Source organism: Lagopus muta, chromosome 5, assembly GCF_023343835.1.
Source record: "Lagopus muta isolate bLagMut1 chromosome 5, bLagMut1 primary, whole genome shotgun sequence".
Taxonomy (NCBI): domain Eukaryota; kingdom Metazoa; phylum Chordata; class Aves; order Galliformes; family Phasianidae; genus Lagopus; species Lagopus muta.
Window position 1 is genome coordinate 42499066 of NC_064437.1, and position 23677 is coordinate 42522742.

Here is a 23677-nt window from a genome sequence, read left to right on the forward strand (position 1 = left end):
AGCTGTGCAGGGCTATATATCTCCCTTGCATAGGATGGGGAACATAGCAATGTTGCGCTCCCCATTGCAGAGGCAGCTGAATGAACAGGGAGGAAAAATGGCATTTGGTTTTCATGTATTGGCTACTGCTGGGAATATTAGAATTGATTGTAGTAATTCGCGTACATTCTGAAAATAACTGAAACCTCCTGACACCTAGAAAAGCTGCTGTTAAGTCACTAATTAAACTTAAGCAAGACAAAAAGTCAGAAGAATCAGAGTGAAACTGACTCACTGCCCAAGCACAAATTATATATAGGACACCTGTGTTATTTTTATCTACATTTCCATGCACTAAGGAGGACTGTAGCTTTGCATTAGTTTCTGACAAAGTTAATTGACCTCTTCTTTCTCAGTATAAATAGGCAACTTCTGTTGAGATAATGCAGAAGAGGCCTCCATGTCTAATTGAGGCTTATGATGTAATTCTCCTTGTTCCCATGAAACCTAATAACATGCATTCGACTCCAATTTTCCCTTTTCTGGAAACACCTACCCTCATTTTCAGAGCTACAAGTTGCCTGCTCGCATCCTGTGTTTCAGATGTGGAAACACGCATTCACAAATGAAAAATCAGCAAATCTATGAAATGTAACTTTGGATGGAAAGGATGTTCTCCAGAGCATCAAAATTCCATAACAATTCAGTATCAGGTTTTAACCCTCACACATCTACTATTTAGCAGCAAACCTGGGGCCCTCTGCTGAATTTCAGGACAAGTGTGTTTTGATCCCTTTCACCTCAGCCCTGTGAGCGTTACTATAATTCTGCAGCATGCATGCATCATAGTACAGGGGACTTATTTTCACAATTCTTTTCCGTTCTGATCCCTCTGTTAGCACTTTCATTTGAGATACCAACTCTGTTGGTTTATCTGCTCTGAAGAATTAGGACTGGACTGAAGCCATTGAGCTATTTTTTTATACGTGACCTAACTGCATGATACTGAACTCAGAAACAATAGAATAGTTTTGGAACTTGAACAGAGAACTTGGAATACAGCAGCTTTAAATGGAAGAAGTCAAGAAGGGAGTTCAACAAACCAAAGTAGCTGCAACATTTGCTCTTCAGCACAGTTTCATAAGCAGAAGCTTAATCTCAGAGGAATAGAAGTCATTAGCCATGTAAGAGTATTTCTCAGAGAAGTCAGGTCTTTGATCTACCATGTAAATACCACAGAGCCTTACTAATTCCCATTTTGCTAATCTGCAAACTGGATAATTCTCCCAGAATGTAACTGCTCTTGCCTCACTTCTCAGGAAAAATTTAATAAGCTCTTGTATTATCAAGTACTTGCTATATTTACAAACTATACTTCAGTATAATTACAAACAAAAACCACAGTAATAACACTACTACTTTTTTTCTAGAATGTTGTCAATCAGAGGACATCACTTAATAATAAAGGCTAAGTTTCATTGCACACACTGATAGAGAATAAAAACATGATGCCCAGGCATTTACAGCCATGCAGAAATACACCCTTCTCTGGGGCAAGAGTTAAGCCACCCACTGAGGGACACACCTGCAAAGTCATTTAGGATAATCTGGTTCCTTGCACTGATACGTGTGTTGCAGCAGAGGTATAACAAAATGGATTTCACATGATGAGCAGAAGCTCTGAGCAGCAATGCCTAACTCTGCTACAGGATCTCAGCGGAAGGGAGGGAAATAACAGTCCAGGCAACAATCACTAAAGAAACACTAAAACCCAGCTTACATGACTACTGTGTCCATTCCTGAGTAAAGGAGCTAGAAAGATGATAAAGAAAAGATGGCTCTGTTCTCATGTTCTGACTGCATTTCACTCCTACTTAGCAACTGAAAAATTTGTGATTCAGTGCTCTTGGCTTTGTTATAGTAATCATTCATCTGTTTGAAAACCTGGAAAGTTTTATCATCTGTCATCAGTTTTGCAGTCATTGGAGCAAATGAACCATATTTTGCATGCAAGATACATTTTTCTTCAAATGCCTGCAAAAAGCACATATATCACCTTGCAATCAATTTGAGGATTCTGATGGTGTGAACAGTTGGTCTTTTCTCTGAGCTGAACTGAGTCATATCTTATTTCTTGCAAAAAGAACAGTCTCTGGTTTCATATTTTTAGAATTGTCAGTATAATTTAGTTATTCAGAGTATCCCAGTCATTTGAAAAGGTATTTCCACTGCTTGGATTTAGTTCTATCTTTCTCAAACTGGCAATGCATGGACAGAGGATCTCAGAAGTCATAATCCAATGCAAAGGTGTTTGCAAAGCAGCTAAAAGTTTGATTGATCCATGAAATGTCAGCCACCTGCTCAAGTGGCAGGATTAATGACTCAGGTTTGCTACGTAGTAAGTAATGTAGCAGGACGAGCTTTTATTAGAATGAGAGGGAACAGAAGGAAAATAGACAGAAAAAATGAGGGAAGATGTATATTGTGGCATGCCATGAATGCATAAGGGAACACACAGTGCTCAATGATTTAGAGAGAGCTGCATGGCAATAAATGTGGCAGTCACCAATTGCCTTACTAAAAGATATTTCCTCTAACCAGATGAACCTTATATGAAAAGTCTCGTGCAGAATGTCAGAACTGGAGCCACACATATTTTGCTTTCCTTTTGAATGCCCATGAGAAGGCGCAATGACAAACCTGCGTAACAAAGGAATCCGACTGACTCACTGACATTGAAAGTAACAATTTGCACAAACAAAGATGTAAAACCTACCTTGGTTTCCATATTCGGTGGAGTTGTTGCCTCCTGGAGGAGGTGGGAGGGATGGGTAAGGTGATGGTCCAGGACCCAAAGCTGCAATCATCTCCATCACATTTGGCATGATCATCTGGCTTGGACTCATGGTCTTAAATCTTTTGGAGGGAATGCCATCTGGGTCATCTTTGATGTGAATATCTGACTTTATAGGGACTGGCCTCCAACTGCATGTTGGATCAATGGTAACTTCTTCAAACTCTGAGCTGTAAAATAACACGAGAATTTTAGCACATCAATTGCTCTTCTGTTTCCTGTCAATTCTGCTGATATTTCCCTAAGAAACTGATGGTAACAAATGTTTTTAAGTGTTCTAGTATATACAACCTCAAAATCTTTCACTCCTCAAGTGTGTGCTGAAAGCGAATTTTAGAAATGGCAACTGTGAGAGCACATTTCTGTTTATATCCTCACAGTGAAATCCAAATGTATCTACATATGAATCAGAAGGTCTCCTTCTAAACACGAGAAAACATTTCATCCTCCATTCTCATTCTTCCTTCTGCTTCACTGATGAGGTTGTCATCAGGAGATGACCCAAACAAGATCTATTAAGCAGGCAGAAAGAGACACACTATTATTAGCTATGCGCACTGATATTACTAGCTTTACCAAGAAGCCATGAAACAGAATACTCAAGTTCAATCATTAACACCTTATTTGGCATGACTGTCTCAGCACTCAATAAAAGATGTCCCAGTTACTTAATCTTGGATATTGGAAATATCAATTCACTTACTTCTGTATAGCGTTGAGAATACCCCACATGTACTGGTCAACCTCCAAGCCCTCCAGCAGAGCAGTTTTACTAGAAAAGGAAAAAAAAAAACAAAAATCCAACTCCTTCATATTAGAATGTATCTTCATATATTTAAAAGAAGGATAGGTTAGTGATGGAATCAGCAGTCTAAGATCTACCAACTATCTCTTACAAGTAACTTATAATGACTTGGGAGAAACAGCTTCAGCTCTACATCTGCTTTACCAAGATAATAGTTTTTAAAATCAAATAGGTAAAATAAGGATACATGCATACATACATATGTAGATCTGTGTATGTCCACTAACTGTTCACATCTTTGTTGATTGTTGATTTTATTGAACTGTATTTCAGATATAAAGTCTCTTCAAGCACAGATCTCTCCTGTGGCCATCATCTATAACTACTAATTTTTAAAAACTGCATCTGTGCTGTTTTCTTGAGCTACGCAGTAATATGCCTTCAAAATAACTGCATATTATAACTGTTTTACAGAGCACACATGGGGACAGAACAAAACAGTAACAGTAATGACTGAGTTACATCGGCTCTAAGATCAGAATGTAGGTGCTTGTACTTAGAGAAAGAGGATACAAATTTTAGCCTGAATATATCAATACATAAACTATGAAGTAACCGCTATCTTTTAAGACATCCAATTCTTATTTTTAGCCAAACTCAAAAGATTAAAAAGCTTGAGGTAATTCAGAGAAATCATCTGAGCTTTAGGATAGCTATGAATCACAGATGGTCAAGCTTATCTCAAGTCTGTGACGTTCACAGAAGCAGATAAAATGGACAATGGCCACATCTATTCAATAGATAACATTGGCTGACACAGATGGGCAGAGGTGCTTGCAAATTGCTACAGCAACAGATGCCTGAGCTTAAGAGCACTGGCTCTCAGCTGAGGCTGTAACCAAGTCATAACCATGTGCACTAAGCACAGCAGGTTACAGACATTGAATGGGCTTGCAGACATTCTGTGAGTCTTTTTTTGCTCAGTTAAATGTGACCACTTTAAAGCGTTATCTTCTGTTTCTTCTGCAGTATGCAAGTGCTCTGGTCAAGACATAAGGTTGAAAATATACTGAGGTATTTTCCTTTTTCTGTAAGCAATTTCTCCCAACTTTCGTAGTAGCAGCTTCTTGGAAACATTTCAGCTTTTTAAAATCAGCCTTATTCTGAACTGGAGTCCTTTCTACTTTCTGCTTTTGCCTTCATTTGCACTTGACATTGACCCTGGAGGATCCTACTGGCAAATGCTGCAGCCTCCAAAATTCCCATTCTCCTTGAACACTGGCGTTAACTGCATTCCTACGTGACTCAAAGCACAATGCCTAAGACAGTTATTTGGCATCCTTAAACCACCAAACTCAACTGGATATTGAGAATTTTAATATTTAAATATTTGAAGTTTACTAATTTGAGCATTACAACATGAAAATTACAAAAGTAACTCCAGAATAGACTATCTATTCTTTTATCATGGTATGTTGCTATCAGCTCCTTGTTTATACTTCATAGTCTAGAGGAAAATCAACTCCCAGTTCACCAGTTTCATGTAGATATCTGTCTTATCACTACAAATATTTGAGCTTCTTTTGAACTCTACACAATACAATGATATCCTGATGAGAGCTAGCAGATGATACGCTTTGTGAGAAAATGTCCTGTTAACTGTTTTTGAATTTCTAAAAAATCCAGGGTGTTCCCCCAGTTCATGCAATACTGAAGAACTCTCACAGGACTTTAGGTAAATGTTATGTATTTATATATCTCATTTTCTAGCACTTCCTTTCTCTCCCTTCCAAATAAATTATCTTTTCTTCATAGAATCATAGAATCATAGAATCACTAAGGTTGGAAAAGACCTAAAAGATCACCCAGTCCAACCGTTCACCTATTCCCAATAGCTCCTACTAAACCATGTCCCTCAACACAACATCCAGTCTTTCCTTGAACACCCCCAGGCTCGGTGATTCCACCACCTCCCTGGGCAGTCCATTCCAGTGCCTGACCACCCTTTCTGAAAAGTAATACTTCCTCATGTCCAGCCTGAATCTCCCCTGGCATAGCTTGAAACCATTCCCCCTGGTCCTATCACTACTGACACGAGAGAAGAGGCCGACCCCCAGCTCACTACAACCTCCCTTCAGGAAGTTATAGAGAGCAATAAGGTCTCCCCTAAGCCTCCTCTTCTCCAGGCTGAACATTCCCAGCTCCTTCAGCCTCTCCTCATATGGCCTGTGTTCCAGACCCCTCACCAGCTTCGTTGCCCTTCTTTGAACACGTTCCAGGGCCTCAATATCTTTCTTGCAGTGAGGGGCCCAAAACTGGACACAGCACTCGAGGTGCGGCCTCACTAGTGCTGAATATAGGGGAACAATCACCTCTCTGCTCCTGCTTGCAACACTGTTTCTGATGCAAGCCAGGATGCCATTGGCCTTCTTGGCCACCTGGGCCATTACCTTCAATATTACTGAAATTTGGTTAAATCACCTATAGCGGCATTTCACATAGCATAGTTGCACTTACTTGCATACTGGACACCTCCAAGTTCCTCTTTCACAGTTCAGTTGTAAGTAAGATTCCAGATCAAAGCACTATGTATCAGAAAGAAAGAAAGGAAGAAAGAAAGAAAGAAAGAAAAAAGAGAACAACAAAAAAAGAGAAAAATCAAAGGAAAATACTGTATTAACTGAGTCAGACAAAAGTAAAACTGCCATGAATAAAACCCTACTAGAACTAACTTCTAAACCAAGTAGTGTACTTGTCTCTACATTCAACAGAAATACATATATGTATTTAACTTCTTATATTGATAGACAAAAAGGAAATCTGTTAAGCTCTCTCTTACAATAATGTGTTACTACACATGGTGGAGGGAACACTGTAATGTCATTGGCATTTACTCACTTGTACATGCTTGCAATCATGACCCCTTGCTGGGAGCTGAATCCGCCGGAATGTGATCGGACACTTCAGAGACACTTTAATGGCTGTTTGCTCTACTCCATCTTCCCCATTTAGTGTTGCATTGCCAGAGGAAGCTGCTACACTACTGAAGTTCCTCTTTACTGTTTAGGAAGAAGGCATGCATGAGAAAATACATGTACTCTTTAAATCCTAATGTAGAAATTTGAAAGACCAACAATTCATCCTTTACAGGCTACTCTAACAGACAATTTATCCACATGAGTGTATGCTGCATAATCTTGTGCTGTACAGACAAACCATCACATACATGGATATCAGCCTCTGTCTCAACTATAGCAAGTGCTATAACATGCACTTAAAGCAGCCCTAAATGAAAAAAGGAGAAGAATCTTTTAATGCAACTCTTTGGAATAGGAGAAAAACAAATACGGGGGAAACGCAGACTATCCCAGGACAGAAGAGCCACCGTTAGGGACTAAGTTTGTGTTCTTGGTATTTTGTTACCCCACCGAAACAGACTTCAAAATTTGAGTATCCCAAGGTTTTAATCTATGCACAGATTATTCTGGAAATTCTTAAGTGTAATTTAAAGTTTTCAGTAGGCAAGCAAATCTGGTGTAGAAATAGTTAATCACAATTTAACATAGGCGTTTTAAGAAAGTCATCACCCGCAAAAAACAAAACTCACTCTTGGTGATACAATGTTCTGCTGGGAGGAGGCGTTTCTTTAGTAGACCTTGAAGTACAGAGCGAACTGACGGCCGGTGTACTAACTGCAACACGAACAAGTGTGACTGAAAGAGAACACGCTTTGTTACCACGAGAACCAAGCACACATGGTACATATGCTGCTGAACAGAGCTGCATTCTTCCCTTAGATGCATAGCTTCAGAAGGCATCTAATGCATAAATATGAAAGCTGGTGCTGCTCTGCTGAGTGCACGCACTCCCATAGGGATATATTGAATGCTGTACAGTATCTTGTTCTGTTCCCCAGGAGCACAGCATACAATAGCTTTAGAAAATAAAGAAAAAAAAGAAAAGATGTTCTGCATTTTCTTTCTCTTTAATATTCAGAATATGGAGGGCTGATATATTCATCTCTGACACTTGGGTTTATTCCTAAGACCCTGGATTCTTTGACATAATCTAGACTATCTGCCTGCCATCACACTATGTTATAAGTTGCACAATTTGCCATTGATCTGTCTGCAACTCACTGAATCCTCCTTCCCACACAGAGTCGTAAGAGCCTGCTGTGGATTTGCAGGTTGCTGCCCCGGCTTTTAGCCAACAGATAAATGGTATTAGGCACAGATACTTCAATGTGAGGTAAAGCAAAATGTGTCAATGGCTCCCCATTAAAACGCCTCACACTGTGACCTTGGGAGAGGTAGCAGCTTGCTTTCTTGTCAGTAACAACAGAGCAATTAAAAGCTCAGACTGTAACGTGCGGAACAGTCTGCATTAAAAATATAATACTTGTATCTGAAAGCAACTAAACCATGCAAAAGGAGAAAGGGGGAAGGTTTCACGGGATATGAATTTTTCATCTGAAAATCACTACCAACAATGACAGTGCTGAAGTTATCACGACAAATCAATTGCAGTTTAATCCTCTACGTAAATGAAATTAATACTGGATAACAGTCCACACCACAACAATCTACTCCCTTAAAATCCTTCAGCCACTTTGTAACTCAGGCACACACTAAAGAGCTTGGAGAGCAAACTCCGTTCCTCCCCTAGGCCCCCAAGTCCTTTCAAACTCACTGAAGGGACCCTGCTACAGTCTGCAATAATTCTGCAGCGCAAAAAAAAATCAGCATTAGTACTCTGCCTGTGTCAACACCATTAAACAAGCATCCTACCAAAAAAATTCGTGGGAAAAAAAACAGAGAGGAAGGCTTTTTCAGCCAAGGCGACATTTGCAAACTGTACTAAATAGCAAAGTCAGCATCAGCAGCTGCAGCCGCAAGCTCGATGTACTTACACAACAACATGCTGTGACTGTAATTTGAATCGTGTTTCTTCCTGGCTGGCAGACATGCTTTAGGTGCAGAGGTTTATGAGATGTCTTGTTGTCACCACGTTCGATGGTAAGTGGGGTTGCATTAACGCTGACCTGGACTGAAGCTGGCCAGTTTGTGTTCATTTGTCTGTCTTCATGGTGATAGCACTTGAACTGTAATTCCAAGTCAGACCTGTACAACAACCAATAAATCTTCCTTTAACTTTTCTTGCACATTGCAGAGGGAGGTCTTTTTTGTTGCTAGGAACATCTTTTCTTGACCAATCAGACTATTCTTCTAGAATTATTCCCAATAAAAGATACAACATACTTTCATCACAAAAACCCCTAACAGAAGAAAGTCATGATGAATTAATGATGCAAGCATGCCACAGAGTTGTTAATATTTTACACTTATAAAGGACTTTCCAAGGAAACATCTCAAACCACTTTGCAAAAACAGACTGTGAAATGATCCTCAAAAAAAAAAGAAATGTTAAAATGATAGGTTTTTCATGTCTGAGTGAAAAGTAAAGAACAAGAAAGTTATACACTGCAGCAGACTGTGTTAGAAGATTCCAGATCTTTCACTATTTCAGGGCATTTGAACAAGGTTTGGAACAAGTGCTTGTCAGACGTAGTACAGATACAGCTATTCCAGCCTTAGAACAGGTAAATTGACTAACAGAAAATGACCTCTGTTTCTCACTGCCTGTATGTCTTTGATTCCAAATTATCACAGCTGTGGATTACACTTACCCAAGTTACAATTTCTTTCAGAGTAGGATTCCCTTCCTCCCTCTACTAATAAATATCACATGCTATTCTGCACCTCAAAATTAGATTTATAACACCTACAAAAAAAGGGAGTGGCTAAAACTAAATTAATAAAAATTAAATTGGTAGAGATTATGACTTCCAAGTGTCGCACACAAATGTCAATGTGTTAGAAAAGAGCAATATGAAGAAGAAATATAAAAGAACATAAGGAACTGAATTGAAATGCTGGAATTCTGCTGTTTGTGATAACTAAAACATTCTGCCCAATGTTTATTTTTTATGCTTGAAAACTCAGGTGCTCATTTCTTCATCTTGTGTGGAAGAATACATCTTTGTAAGATCCATAAGGAACAGCTCATTCAGATCATCATCTTAACTGTCATTTTCCTTATCAGAAATAGAGATTTGAATTGTGACTTAATACTGTCTTCTCCAGATTTCAAAACATCTAGATTTAGTATTGGATAAAAAGGTTTTTTTGTTTTGTTTTTAGTAAAGAAAAGCACAGAATACAAATTAAGTGACCATTCAGCATAATCCTTCTATATCAAGTGTTCCTAGATGTTTTTTTTTCTAGTATTTTACTCATAAGTTTTGAAAGATCTCTTCAAGATCTACCGGAAATTCTCATCTCATGAGAACATACAGCAACCACTGAAACCCAGAGGGAAGCAAGCTTCAGTGCCTCTAATATAAAACCCGAATGGATTATGTGCATTCCTGAGAACTCTGGCCAGGTCTGCTGAAAGTCTCAGGGTGAGAACAGAGATTAGGAGACCTTCGTGTTCTTAGCACACAGCCCCCCAGCAGGTCTCTGCTAATAACTAAGTAGTGCTAAGATTGAGCCAGCTTCAAGCCAGCTTCAATTTCTTGCTTTCAATCTTCTGCTTCTCATAACCATGAAAAGTTCCCAATGGGGACAAAAACAGTTCGTTATGGGTGTACATGTGAGAGGTTCTGCTGAATATTTTAACTGGCAGAAAAATATTCAGAACTGGCTCAATGCCATCATCTCTATAAAAACAAAATCTTTCCACACATGTGGCTAATTCATTTTTTTGGAATCCATCCAGCCCTGAGGTACATTTGCAATGACTTTGTTACAGGACCATCCGTTCTCCCCACCACTGACAAGCTTTTCAAAACAGTAGACCTGAGCACAGTTTACCTACGAGTCTTCATTAAAATGAGTTTAAATAAAGGCTGTGTGTTTGGTGAGCTAAGGAAGAAAGAACGAACAGAAAGAAAGAACAGATATTAAGAAACAGCCTCATGCCTCAGTGCAGCACTATAAATCTACTGAATGAGCCAGCACAATCCCCAGTAGTGATTACTTATTAATAAGAACCAGCAAATAACTGCCAAAACTCCCTCTGCTTCCAGTACTCCACGATAATGAAATTCAAGTAAGCAATAACTGACCTCAAAGTTAGGTGTTAATTATTGGATGTGGTCTGTCTGAAATCTCTCTCACTTCTAACCCCCAGGCTACCTCAAGTTTGGGCACTGTGGCAGCAAACCACTCTTGTATCCTATGACCAGTCCCAGCTTTAGAGCCAGAGTCCATCCTGGGGGCAGAGAACCCAGCACATCTCTCTGCTACCCCAGAACACCTTGTGCTTTGTCCATGCTGTAAAAACAGAAGTCTCAAACAAATTCCAGTAAATGGGAAGAAGGTCCTCAGGTGGAAAAAGCTGAAACTACAAGTTATTAGTCCCATTTAGGCCAGGGTGTATTTGATCCAGGCTCTGAAGAAGCTGAAAGTAAGGAAGGCATAACCGAAAATGTGCTGAAGATGCAGTGTTTTACCACCTCAACTGCAACCCCCGTAAAACAATCTCTGTACAAGACAGTGAGCGGCTATCCAAGCTCCACAGTGCACAGAGCTTCAAACAGTGCAACCAGAAAACAGGATAACACTGAAATACTGTCCGAGAAAAACAGGAGACAGAGTTATTTGGCAGGATTTGAAAACATAGAAAAAGAAATCTGGCTCTGATTGTAAGCTGATCTAAATGTTGAAAGCAGCACATAAGCTGGAATCACTCATGCAAATCCAAATTAAATTCCTATCACCTAGGAAAACTACTTTTCTGTACAGGAAAAGTAGCATTTGCTGTAATTGAAAAACAGAAGACTTCATGTATGGGAAGCTATGTTCTGTATTTCTGATCCATCCTTATTTGGGGATTCACAGAAAAGAGGGGATGTATGAAATCAATTTCAAAACTTTGGAGGATTTAAGCAGTTTTCTCTCCAACTGATGCTATCAGGCATCTAAACTGGGTTCCTCTTTAGCATGTTATTTTTAATTATCAGATATTCAGCCATTTAATTTTAGCTATACCTGCAACTAATATTTCACAGGTCACAGAGCACCTAGAGCTTCAGAGTCTGCTACATCAAAGTTTGAACCAGTGTTGGTCACGCACATCCCGCACTCATTCTACCCAGAGCAGAAATGATGAAATGGTTACAACGACTTTTCAGAGTGTGCTATCAGCAAGGAAATGCAACATCCATCAGGAAGTATTTTAGAACACGCTGCCTTTGGAAATCAGCAGGTGATACCATCTTTGAGCATAAAGGGGACCTTTCCTATCTAGGCCACAATTTTTGAAGTGAAATGGCAAACCTAAATGAAGTTCACACGGCCTGCCAATTCTCCATCGCTGGTGCAAGACTTCTTCACAACAAGACTCAGCTTACCTCCACATCAGCGTTTGATGAACAGTTGGCCGTAAGTGAAAGACATGGTTACTGACTGCCAGGTTGTGTTCCAGCCGGAAGGGCTCCAACACAACACCATCCCTCACGGGAAATGTCAGACGCAGCTCATCATTGTGGTTGGCTGGGATCGAAGAGGGAGAGAAAGCATGAACTTTCCCTTTAGCATCTGCAGTGCAATAATAATGTGTATATTTATACAGAATAGTAACAAATGGCACAGCGATCTGCTACTGGGTTTAACTTTGCATGTTCATACACGCACAAAAGAAAGACACAAGTAGCTACAGGATCTAGTCAATGCAAGTGAAAAGGCTCAAGCTGATAACAATGGAAAACCCGACTCTTATTCTCCTTTTATTCTGGGCAACAATGTGTCAAGAACTTGTGTTTTTATCACTGCATCGGTTTGGTGTCCAGCCTTACTCTCTCAGCAAAAAGACTGACAACTCTTGATTATGGCCAACAGCAATGATGTTTAGCTATTTCTTCTGCTTTGAACAGGGAAAAACATTACCCAATTAATTTCAGCTGAACCTTTCCCAAGATCAAATATACTAGCACACAATTGCTACTTGATCTAGTAACACAAGATTTTGTGGTAATTTACAGCTAAACAGTGCAGGCCAAATGCCTTTAAATACTATGTTTTTGCCCAAACAATACTGCAATCACTTTCTTCTACTTCATTTTTCAGCTATCCTGAATTCCAAAGACTGGCTGCAAAGTGCTAATGCAGCAGAAGTCCTTTTTAGGAAACAAAGATTCTCCCAATTCCCTAGTAAGTAATAACTCCTACTGTTCATCAGTCACAGCAAAACATCAAACATCTTGTGCTATTATAGAGCCAGAGAGATCTTGTTATTCCTTCCCTATTCCCAGCCAAATGTAGCTGTGAGGTTGAGTGACTTTGAAAGGAACATATATCAATTTTTGGCACACTACTGAATATTCTTAAGCCTGTATGGATCACAATAGAGACAACACTATAAATATTCACATCATATGCCATTCTGCTGTTATGTTCAATGAATGGCTTTGCCCTTGAACAAAATATACCACAATAAAAGTTCATACAATCAACAAGCCTACCAAGCACACATAACACAGCTCAAAATTAAATGTTTTATCATCAGGAAGCGTATCAAAGGAATACTTTGAAGAAATGTGTAAAGAATACTTTAGCACTGAAGAAGTTCTTGGAATGCTCTATTTTAGGAGGGGACAGTAATCTTTTCTTTTCCTTTTTCCTCACTCTGCAGAGTCTGTGCTGTGCAGCAGGGCCATGCCACCTATTATAACTTAGCAATCTGAGCCTCTCCCAGAGCAGCAATCAAACCTGGTTTCCAGACTGAAATGTATGTGGCAAAGAATGAAGGGACAATAAATGACAGGAGAAGTATTCTGGTTGCTACTACTCACTTGGAGGTGGTGGTAAAGCACTGATATTTGGCTTAATGTCAGGTGGGAATGGTGGTTTGACATCCTGGTTAGGTGACAGGTATGGAGGAATATTGCTCCCTGGAGTCATAGGTGGCGTGGGATTTCCTGGAACAGGTGAATGAGGGTAATTTGCCACAGGTACAGGCCTTGATGGCTAGAAAATAAATAACATCACATTGTTATTGCAGTCTGAAAGTAACAATAATAAGCTCTGTGAATTGTACTGTTATTAAACATCAACGACTACAAACAAAGAGGGAAGGCTCTTCTGTCTCCAGAAGGAAGAGAAACCACAGGATGTCCCATGAGGCCTTCAGGGAAGAGGCAGACCAGAAGAAGTAAGCAGGATCTGGATCCAGCAGACCAGCCAGTTTCATTCAAGCAATGACCAGACAAAAACCAAGGCTGCTAACACGCTTACTGCGTTCCACCGAACGCTCTCTTTCCACAACCATTTCAGTTTCTCCACACCACTCCAGCCCATCCAGCCCTTTGCACCTCTTTAGTTTCCTTCCAAAAAGGCCCCAGTGCTCAAAAGCCTACACGAAAAACAAAATCCAAGGACACAGAATTAGAATGTCTGTGACCCTTTCCCTTCCATCTACCCTTTTTTTCCATTCCTGTCCAATTCACCTACTCAGAACAAAAGCTCTGAGGCTCAGGGGATCTGTTTTATTCTATGCATCTACAGTTTGACTCTGTTCTCTGTCTGCTGCTAAATGAGACTAGCTAAAAGAAAACAGATGGTTAATTATATATAGTAGTTCTAGTATTAAAACACCATTGGTTTTGTTTCTTGCAATTAAGGGGAAGGGTAGAGGTAACAGAATAAACCAGTAAGAATAATGTGCAAGATGATGATACTAAACAAAACTGCAACTGCCTGGCACCCTCCTTTAATAGTTAGTGTACCTTAAGTACACACATAACAGAGCATCACAAGATGAACATCCTTACAAGCAGCCAAAATATGAGCACTTCAAATCTGATTCCACATCTAAATACCATGCTGCTAAGTAAGGTACTCTGATGTACCCAAGAAGAGAGCTATATTCTAAGTCTTTACTTTTCCATCCTACATTTCTGTGTGCGTGCGTTCTTTTTTTTTCTTTTCATTAAAACATACAGTTCCTGTCTCCACAGCCATTATAGTCCACAGGTTTAGGCTTCATCTATGGAATTTTCATTTTTTTCCCTAGCCAGAGATAATCTCCCTTCTTGACAAGTTATTTTCTAACTGTTTCCATGAACGGTCTATATTTGAATACAAAATGCATTGGAAAGAGCACAAATCCCCCATCAGAACTATTCCATAAAAAAAAAAACTTCAAACCCAGCCAAAATAAACAAATGTAAAATATATATTTTAAATCTGTCACTTCAAAACTTCAAAGGAATCTTCTGCTGTTATTTTGGCATAATTGACCACACTGGAACTGCAGTGGTTGTGGATCTTTCACCTTGTTGTGTTCTTCTGCAAAAGCTGCTATGATGCAACAGGATTTCATGGGTCATGCTGCAGTGGACAGCTTGGCTGCACGTAGAGCAGATACTCTATAGAAAAGGGTTTGGGTTTTTTTTTTGGCTCCTTTTTCAGCGGTGTGTTTTCTGTGTGATTCACACAAGAAATTCCAATCCAAGACAAATTTGCACCTTCCAATCTCCAAAATGAGAAAGTAACCTAGAGCTAATGTTTTAAGAGCAGATCAGACCATCCACAGTCCTCTCAATTTTTATATTCACTGAAGTATCCATGTGCAAGAGACGTCAAACTTCAGACGGTCTTCAGTAAAACTCAACATGGATAATCAGAAGCAATCAGGATAATTCCATAAAAAATATACAACACACAAACAATTCTACTTCTTGCCCCAACAAACAGCACAGGAAAACAACAACAACAACAACAACAACAAAAAACCCCAGAACTAACAAAAAAAACAACCCAACAACAGAGAAAACAGGGAGAAGTGGGCGAAAGTCATGCAAACTTCAGTACTGAACATGAATTCTACAGCTGGAACGGCTTTTAATTTTGGTCTGGTTTAACCTCACAGTGACCACTGCAGGTCTGAAATTGGGATGCTGCAATGTGGAATTTGTTTATTACAAATTTCCAAAGCTGTATTCTTGTAGTTTGTCAATAAACAGGTGAAAATTTTACAGCTGTATCCATTATGTACTTATTTTTATAAACTATATTTAAAGTGAAACCAAGAGCTCCTAACGAGTCGCAGTAACATTCAGTTTTCTTTATGAACTGGTTTGAAACTGCAATCCAACTTGGCTGAGAAACTTGTTCCTGTGATATCTAGAACATGAGTATAAGCACTGTATCTTTTTCTGTCTTTCCTTCAATGATGTAAAAGCAGTAGCTAAGAAGCCATAAATATGACTTCATCCACAAATGTCTACCGGAACAAGAACTGATAATCTAAAAATGCTTACCTTGTAATACTGCCCCATGTTGACTGTTGGAGGAGGGTACTGCCCTGTATTCTGCTGGCTTGGCATCCTCTGTCCAGGATAGTTGGGAGATGTAAGGGGTCTTGGAGGATTGGGAGTGGGATACTGACCAGGCTGGTTTGGAAACTGGCTATTTGGTCCGTACTGCTGGTTTCCATAATTTGGCTATTTCACAATAGAGATGAAAGAAAACAAAACAAAGATCTATTTCTGGCAAGCAACTGTCCTGAATTGATTGTTAGTATATATTACGTGGTAGATTCAAAACAGAACAAAATCAAATCTCCAAGTGAATATTCCTTCATTTAGCGTCACTCATGCCTAAATGAGCGCCCTGATGCTTGGAAGTGAATATTCACTCAAAAGAGTGAAAGTCCCACGCACTGATAAGATCAAATACATACATTTTCCCCTGCATCTCAACACACACACACACACACACACACACACACACACACACAACCCTTATGGTGTTGTTAAGTCCCCGCAATCCTCTGTTTATGCTACCTTTATGGTTCAAAAGGAAATTCTGGTTTCAAAAAGAAACCTAGAATTGTAAAAATGTGAAATGTTCACAATATCTCTGTTTTTACATGCACTACCAGCAACATCCTTGTATTTCCTTTTCCAGATGGAGAATGGAAGCACAGAAAGAAAAAGTACCTTAAAAATATAGTAACTCTGGAATGTGCACAGAATAACACATTCTTACTGCTCAACACAGCTGCCACCCTGGCCCTGAGTGACAGTGCTGAGCTGTACCCGAGCTAAATATGAGTTGGTATTTGTCACAAACACCTTGCTAACTCTTGTGAGTACTGTGCCCATCTCTGGAATCAAAATAATGAAAACTGTAACTTCAAAGGTAATAAAATGCCAATTTGATGATTAATTGATTAATAAGAAGTCTCCATAAGCTAAGCTCTCAAAAACCAAAATACAAATAGCAGCGACAGAATTTGCACACTCTCAGACTAGCAAGCATGCAACAGTTAGGCTCTGATCAGTATTAACTTATTGAGAACATGATCATATTCAGTTATGACTACAAAGTTGCTTCTGAAACAGAAAAACAGAAGCCACAGCCTTCCCTAAAACATGAAGTCATAAGTATTTTTTACTTTTATAATTTTAGAGTAAGTGGTAGCATTCACTCTACAGAGTGAAAGACCTTTCCAGAGAAACAATTCCTCCTTTTCTTTTTTTTATTATTATTTTTTTTATTCCAGATTTTTTAAAAAGCAGTTTATGCATTAGGAAAAAACTAGTCTTGAATACATAAATGCAGCTCTAGAAATAATGCTTGCTATAATACGTGCATGCCATAGTACTCTTTGCTGTATGTTTTCTATAAACTCTTACTATTGTTATTACATTTGGGGAAAAATAATAATATTGAAAGCCTTACAGCTGAGTTATAGCTATTACTATAGTCTCTGTTTTATACATAATTTCACCAGGAAATTATATCTGAAGCCAGTAACTGGTGGCTAGATTTATAAAGACATTTAGGCACATACAGATGCGGACAGGTAATGGATAGAATTCTCAAAAGCACCTACTGCCTAATTCTCACCAATTTTAATAGTAAAATGCCATTGTGCATTTTAAAATCCAAAAGCACATCTGCCTGCACCTTTAGTTGTCTTAATCTCTGTATCATTTTGACCCTAATTATACTGTCCGAAGTTACAATACAAATCACAATGGCAAAATAATTTTGCATATGAAGCCACTCAGGTCTCACATAACAGCATGAGAAATACCACACTCCAAATAAACTTATATTAGGTAAGTGCTGACACAAAGGGACACGAGCTCAGCATGATTTATATTCATCTAAGCACTCATGAAAATCAAACCTAAAGAAGTTCGGAAAGCATTTGGTCTTCAAAATAAATGTTACTACTATTGGTGTTTATACAATGTCTGCCCTGTACTTCCTTAGAACAATAAAACCATTCAAGAAAATGCAGACCACATACGTTCTGGGCTCAAATGAAGTATGTCACCCTTCAGCATGTCTTTGAAGCTGTCAAGCGAAATAAATCCACACTTGTGAAGGAAGTCTGCTTAAGGTCTATGACTCTACCACCTAGCATGAGAACCTCAAAGTGACATTTTGAAGACTCAGATGGTTTGGGGCCTTTCTTGATTTTAATGACTATAATTTTGACTAACATATCAAGGACCAATCTGAGTACTTCAGAAGCTAAAAATCAATAGCTGCTGTCACTCATATTTTACAAGCAGTTTTCCTATCAAGTTTGGAACAAAGATATAGTTATCGTAGAGTGAAGTGTATCACACATTATTTAGCATATAGCAACCTTCAGCCAAAATAATGCTCTATACTAAATAAAATAAACTAGAGAACTTCCTACCTCTCCTGGGTATGGTCTCTTTATGCCCTGTATAGGCAAAGACTGAGGCCGTGGGCCTGGGTAGGCTTGCTGAGGCATCCTCTGCCCATGGGTGCTGAAGGGACTCATTCCAGGAGGCCTAGGTTGGTTCATGGACATGGGTGGCCCACTCATGCTGGAAGGTGTCATTCCTGCTCCCATGCTTGCTGGGTTCATGTTGCCTGGCATTGAAGCAGGGCCACGAGGACCAGGCTGGTTCATAAACTGGTTGTTGTAAGCCTGAGTTGGACCCATCTGGAAAGAGGAACAAACCTTCAACGGAAGAAGAAGAAAAAAAAAAAAGAATAAAATGCGACATGCATTTAAAATGGGAAGAGGGGGCTGAACATGCTTTTGGGGGGAGAGGGGGAAAAGAAAGGGATGTGTTATGTCGCATTTTCCTTTAACGTTCTCCAGTTTTTGATAGGTGGTGATGTTATTTATAATAAAAGCTCACTTAGAATCATAAAAGACATAAGAGAGACAGACAGGCACGTCTACAATGAGCAACAGTTTCAAAATGCTAGTCTATAATGGTTAGGCTACAAAGCTCGCTACATACATACAGCACTGTGCTACAATTTGTGCTATCCTTCATTACATCATCTGGCATACCGGCCTATATATTTCAAAACTCTGAGAGGTTTGCTAAAGAGAAAATTTGAAGCAATCGAACCCTTGTTTGTTTTCAGAAAAAAAAAATATTACAGCAAATCATGATGTGCTGGAGGCTATGGATCACCAGAAATGCATGTCTCACATAGCCGTTCAGGCAGACAGAATTATTAAAAAGCAAATCTCCTTTCTATTGTTGTTTCCTTGTCTGAAGGGAGAAAACAAACTGACTGCAGTTGGCAAAATAAGCAATTACTCAAGCAATACAAAACCTTTTTTGAGATTCTGAAACATTTCACCAGATACTCAAGTTTAGAGGTTCACAGGACTAGCAAAGGCAGAAATAACACATTCATCAGATGTCCCCGTAACTTCAGGTAATCTTTGACTGTTTAAAGGGACAATCTATGAAGACAGACTTTTTGGGGAAAAATGGGGCACTTCAACTCATAACAACATTTATTCCACAAGTTTCTCATAAGCATTTATAACCATGCTCATGCAAAAATATAGGTTGGCACCCTAAATAAATAAAGGGAAGGCAGCCCAGTTCCCAGTGACGGTCCAAATCAGGCAGATATGAAGTCATAGGGGCTACATTCTTACCGGTCCATACTGGTTCATGTCCTTATTCTGTGTTTCCTGAAGGGCTGCTACAGTGGCTGTTGCCGTAGCTGTTGCTGTAGCAGCTGCAGCTGCAACTGCAGCAGCGGCAGCAGCAGCTGCTGGCTGGGTGAAATCAGCTGGTGGCCTGGTGTGCGGCGGGATGCCCATCCCTGCGGGAGTATTGGGGCCTCCAGGGTAACTGACCAGGAAAAAAAGATAGAAAGAAACAATTGAGACGTGTCTGGTTTTGTTCTGAACTTCTGTGTTCCACATCCAGAAGAACTGTTTCAAAACTATGTTACTAATTCCCAGTGAGAGTCAGCAGGAGGAGGAATTCAGTGCGTGAGATACAAGAGCTGCTCACGTGCCACTAGGACTGCAAGGCATCTCCCCCTGGTTGTTTGCTGGAGGGCACTAAACTGCTTTGCAGCAGCTCTGCAGCTTACTAAGAAATTGAGCTGAAATCCAAAAAGTTAATGCGTGCTCCATTTTGCAATAATTTAGGGGCAGACTGCACAGCAGCATGAACAGACAGCTGCCTCCACAGAAGCACATTCACCTGCCTTGGTGGCAAACTATGCCAAGTGCAAAAGAACTCCTCCCTCAACCTGAGCAGAACAGCCAGGAGAGACCCACTGCAATCAGCTCCTTCCAGATCTTGCACAATTAATTCTGCAGTTCCTAGCCAGGTCTTCTACTGGTCATAATATAAATGAAACAAAATCCTGTCTTTTCAACTCCAAGACTTCAAGTATCTTTATAAATATGGGTCAGTACTACTGTGTCCATTTTAGAGATGTTAACATAGAGGTACAGAAACTTCATGGTTTGTTCAAGGTCACTCAGTTGATCAGTGGCAGAGGTGAGAGATCAAGACATACAAGTCCTAAGCTTATATTCTTTACACTAGACTGATTATGTTAACAACCTTTCCAGCAGTTTTTGCTGAGAGGCCATAAATAGTGGTTTCTGTTAAGTGGACTTACTACTCTTCTTTACAAAGGACAGACACAGAACATCAAAATTTAACAAAGCCCGGGCTATTACTTTAGACCTATCTTGCAAATGCATTATTTACTTCTCCAAAACAAAACAAATACACAATAAGATCACATCTCTTAACAAAATCTACGCCGCCTCCATTTTTATAATTCTTTTTTTTTCCAAAATGCCTGCTGTGTTGCAAGCCTTTGGGCAGAAATACTCCATCCATAAGAATCTACTGTTGCCTAATGCTCAAGTTTATTTCTCCATACAAGCCATAAATTATGTCATCAATATCTTTCACAACCTGGCCTTATTAAATGTTAATCATTCCTAAGCCTGTGGTCTATTTAACAATCTCTCTTAATTAGAACTTTATTTGGGGGGTTTATTAGAACTAATTGATTGACCTAAGCCGTTTCCATTTACTGCAATGAATTCTGTTGTAGTTTGGGTAGCTGATTTCTGAAGCTATAAGAGCAGTATGCATTTTAGTTAACCAGCATAAAATAGCTACTGAGACTTAACACATCAAAATGAGTGTGTGACACTTTGATCACATCACTAAAACAAGCTTCATCAACTATTTACATTCCTTTTCCACCTCACACAGGTAAATCTTACCTCCCACCAAAGCCTCCACTTCCAGGGTAGTTGGGTCGCCCATACATGCCCTGCTGTATATACGGCTGAGTGGAGCCTGCCTTGGCTGAAAACTGTTGCTGCTGTCCAGCAAACTGAGGGGAGTTGATTCCCGGGTTGCTGGTAGTCATCCCAGAAGCCATGGGATTTCCTCCTGGGTTCATAGGGTTGTTAGCATTTGCCATTGGATTTCCCAGCACCTGTGAGTAAGAAACATGAGAGTAAGGGGATGTACTTTGAACTACATCAAGCAAATTGTGTTGATTTGATGGAATCAATAAATTACGATATAACCATCTTGTACTCTGAACTCTAAGCATGTGTTTTGCAGAAGCCTAGATGCACTGGCTTCTGATGATCTCTCCTTTACCCATTTTCAAACTATCAAGAGTCTCTGATATCTAATTCTCCTTCACAGAGGGCAGTTTAAATTCCACTTAGTTAACGAGAGCACTTACTAAAAAGTTTCAATAAAGACCTGCTAGATCCATATTCTTTAGGTGACACGGATTCAATTAAGAGAAAGCACATTCTATATTTTCAGTTTGTTTTGTTTATGTAGGACTTCAAAATGACTTACAAGTATCCAGCCCTACAGACATACTGTAAAGAATGTTACAGATGCAAAAACTATTAGGAGTATGTATTTCCATGGCTTAGACTGTTTTGTACAATTTGGTTTGCTCATTTTAATTAATTAATTAATTTATTTATTTTCAATTGAACCAAAGATGACATGACTTTCTTTGAGATGTAAGCATGACGGTACAGGGATTATCTGCATGGAAATCTGCCTGCTGTTTATGAAGAAATTTAGAAGTTACAATTTTTGCAAAAGACCAAACCACAAGGTGGTGTTGAGTTTATCCAGTTTTGAGATTTGTGATACCAGATCTGTGAGTCCAGCTCATCTCCTCGGGGAGCATGAAGACTTATGGGAAACCTTGCCATTTGTCTCAATCTGCTCTGAACAGCTACAGCCAACCCTCACGTTTCAGAGTTTCACCCTTTCCACGCAGTAATTCTGAAGAAGCATTTTCTTCTTTTTACCAAAACACTTGTTTTCTTTTATTGCACATTCCTCTGTAGTACCATGAAGAGCTTAAATAATATAACACTGTTCTTAAGATAGAACAAAACACCGAATCATTTTTTCTTTTTCCATCTTAAGTGTGAAACATTTCTGCAATGGACTATCTTCTCATTTTCTGGCCAGTGTTATTATGGACCTATATGTTTATATTTACTAAACTGTTCCTCTCCCAGATGGGAGACCTTGTTTTTAAAAAGAAATCAACAGTAATAAATGAGGTCTGGTAAGTGTTACCTATCTGTATTTTTTGAAGGAAGACTGTGCCACAACGTTCACATAACTGCCACGTGACTATCTATATGACTTTGCTCCTGAATGATTACTTTTTAAAATGACTCAATTTACAACATTTTTGTTTTTATTTTTCTAACCAAACTTTTAAAACAAACAAACAGAAAAATTTGGTAAGGGATCTAATAATGTTTGATTTGAGAAACATGGAAAAACCAGGTTGGATTTACACATCACTTGTGCCCACAAAACATGGCAATGTGTTTAAGGCACTTCATGCATGGTGTAAAAAGGGGCAATGTTGTCTGAGAGTATGACGTGTCAAAACCCTTGGAGAGCACACTATCAGAGATAACCCGTATCCTTTTCATTAAAGCTGCTTCCTTCATACAGCATAATTTTGCACAGCATTATCTTTGGAGAAGAGAAAGAGAAGTAAAGATGGAGAGAATGGAATGAAAATCACATAAATATGTCTCTTGCCTGGAAGCCAGATCTTGCTTTTACTCCAAGGCATACTGAAATACATTAGCGAAGTTAGGCAGCATCAACAGTGAGGTTGAAGAGAGTTCAACCTACATTTGGTAGTTAGTACCTCGGCATGGAGGTAGAGTTTGCAAACAGATCTCAGAAGCCCACAGTACGCAACAACAGACCCAGGTAAAACCAACAGAAGTTGCCATTTTGAGAATCTAGACAGAAACACTCTTTTTAATAAAAAAACTCAAACTAGAATTCCTAAGAGGTTTACAAAGAGGTGACAAAGTCATGCCTGTAGTACTTAAATATGTGCTATACCCTATTCTGACATATATATGCAGCTAAGAGGATTGCTGATTGAAGCTCTCAGTCACCTCCTTTCTGATGCTTCCAAAAAGAACAAAACTGGAGAAAAAAAAAAGAAAAAAGAAAAGAAAAAGAAAAAAATAAAGCAGTAAGCACAACAAAGAGAAGACATGTTAATGACTGTAAGAGAATTTTCCCAAAAGCTTTCCATTTTGCAAGCATTAATCAAAACACAAATCTAGCAGGGAGGCAACATAAAAGAGAAGCTTACCTGGCTTTGAGAGGTATTAGTCACACCCCATACCGTGGTGACCACTGATAAGGAACCTGGAGGCTGGTTGGTATTTTGCTGCCAGGGAACAGAGTCGTAAGGGAAAGACCCATCACTGTGAAA

At 39.3% G+C, this 23677-nt stretch overlaps 1 protein-coding gene across 17 annotated transcripts in view; it reads right to left on the bottom strand.

Annotated features, from left to right (window-relative positions):
• Positions 1-23677, bottom strand: part of ZMIZ1 (zinc finger MIZ-type containing 1) — a 325404-nt gene that overhangs the window by 13512 nt on the left and 288215 nt on the right. For 14 of the 17 annotated variants that reach the window (XM_048946996.1, XM_048946995.1, XM_048947003.1 and 11 more), the window contains 13 exons: positions 23555-23669; positions 21156-21373; positions 19548-19746; positions 18309-18599; positions 15907-16089; positions 13438-13612; positions 11998-12184; positions 8491-8701; positions 7186-7291; positions 6477-6637; positions 6096-6163; positions 3537-3605; positions 2756-3003 (listed from right to left, as the gene is read on the bottom strand). In XM_048946996.1, the coding sequence (XP_048802953.1) occupies positions 2756-3003; positions 3537-3605; positions 6096-6163; positions 6477-6637; positions 7186-7291; positions 8491-8701; positions 11998-12184; positions 13438-13612; positions 15907-16089; positions 18309-18599; positions 19548-19746; positions 21156-21373; positions 23555-23669 (2231 nt within the window). The remainder of the gene's footprint in view (positions 1-2755; positions 3004-3536; positions 3606-6095; positions 6164-6476; positions 6638-7185; positions 7292-8490; positions 8702-11997; positions 12185-13437; positions 13613-15906; positions 16090-18308; positions 18600-19547; positions 19747-21155; positions 21374-23554; positions 23670-23677) is intronic. The other 3 variants (XM_048947005.1, XM_048947011.1, XM_048947006.1) reach the window with 3 other exon arrangements.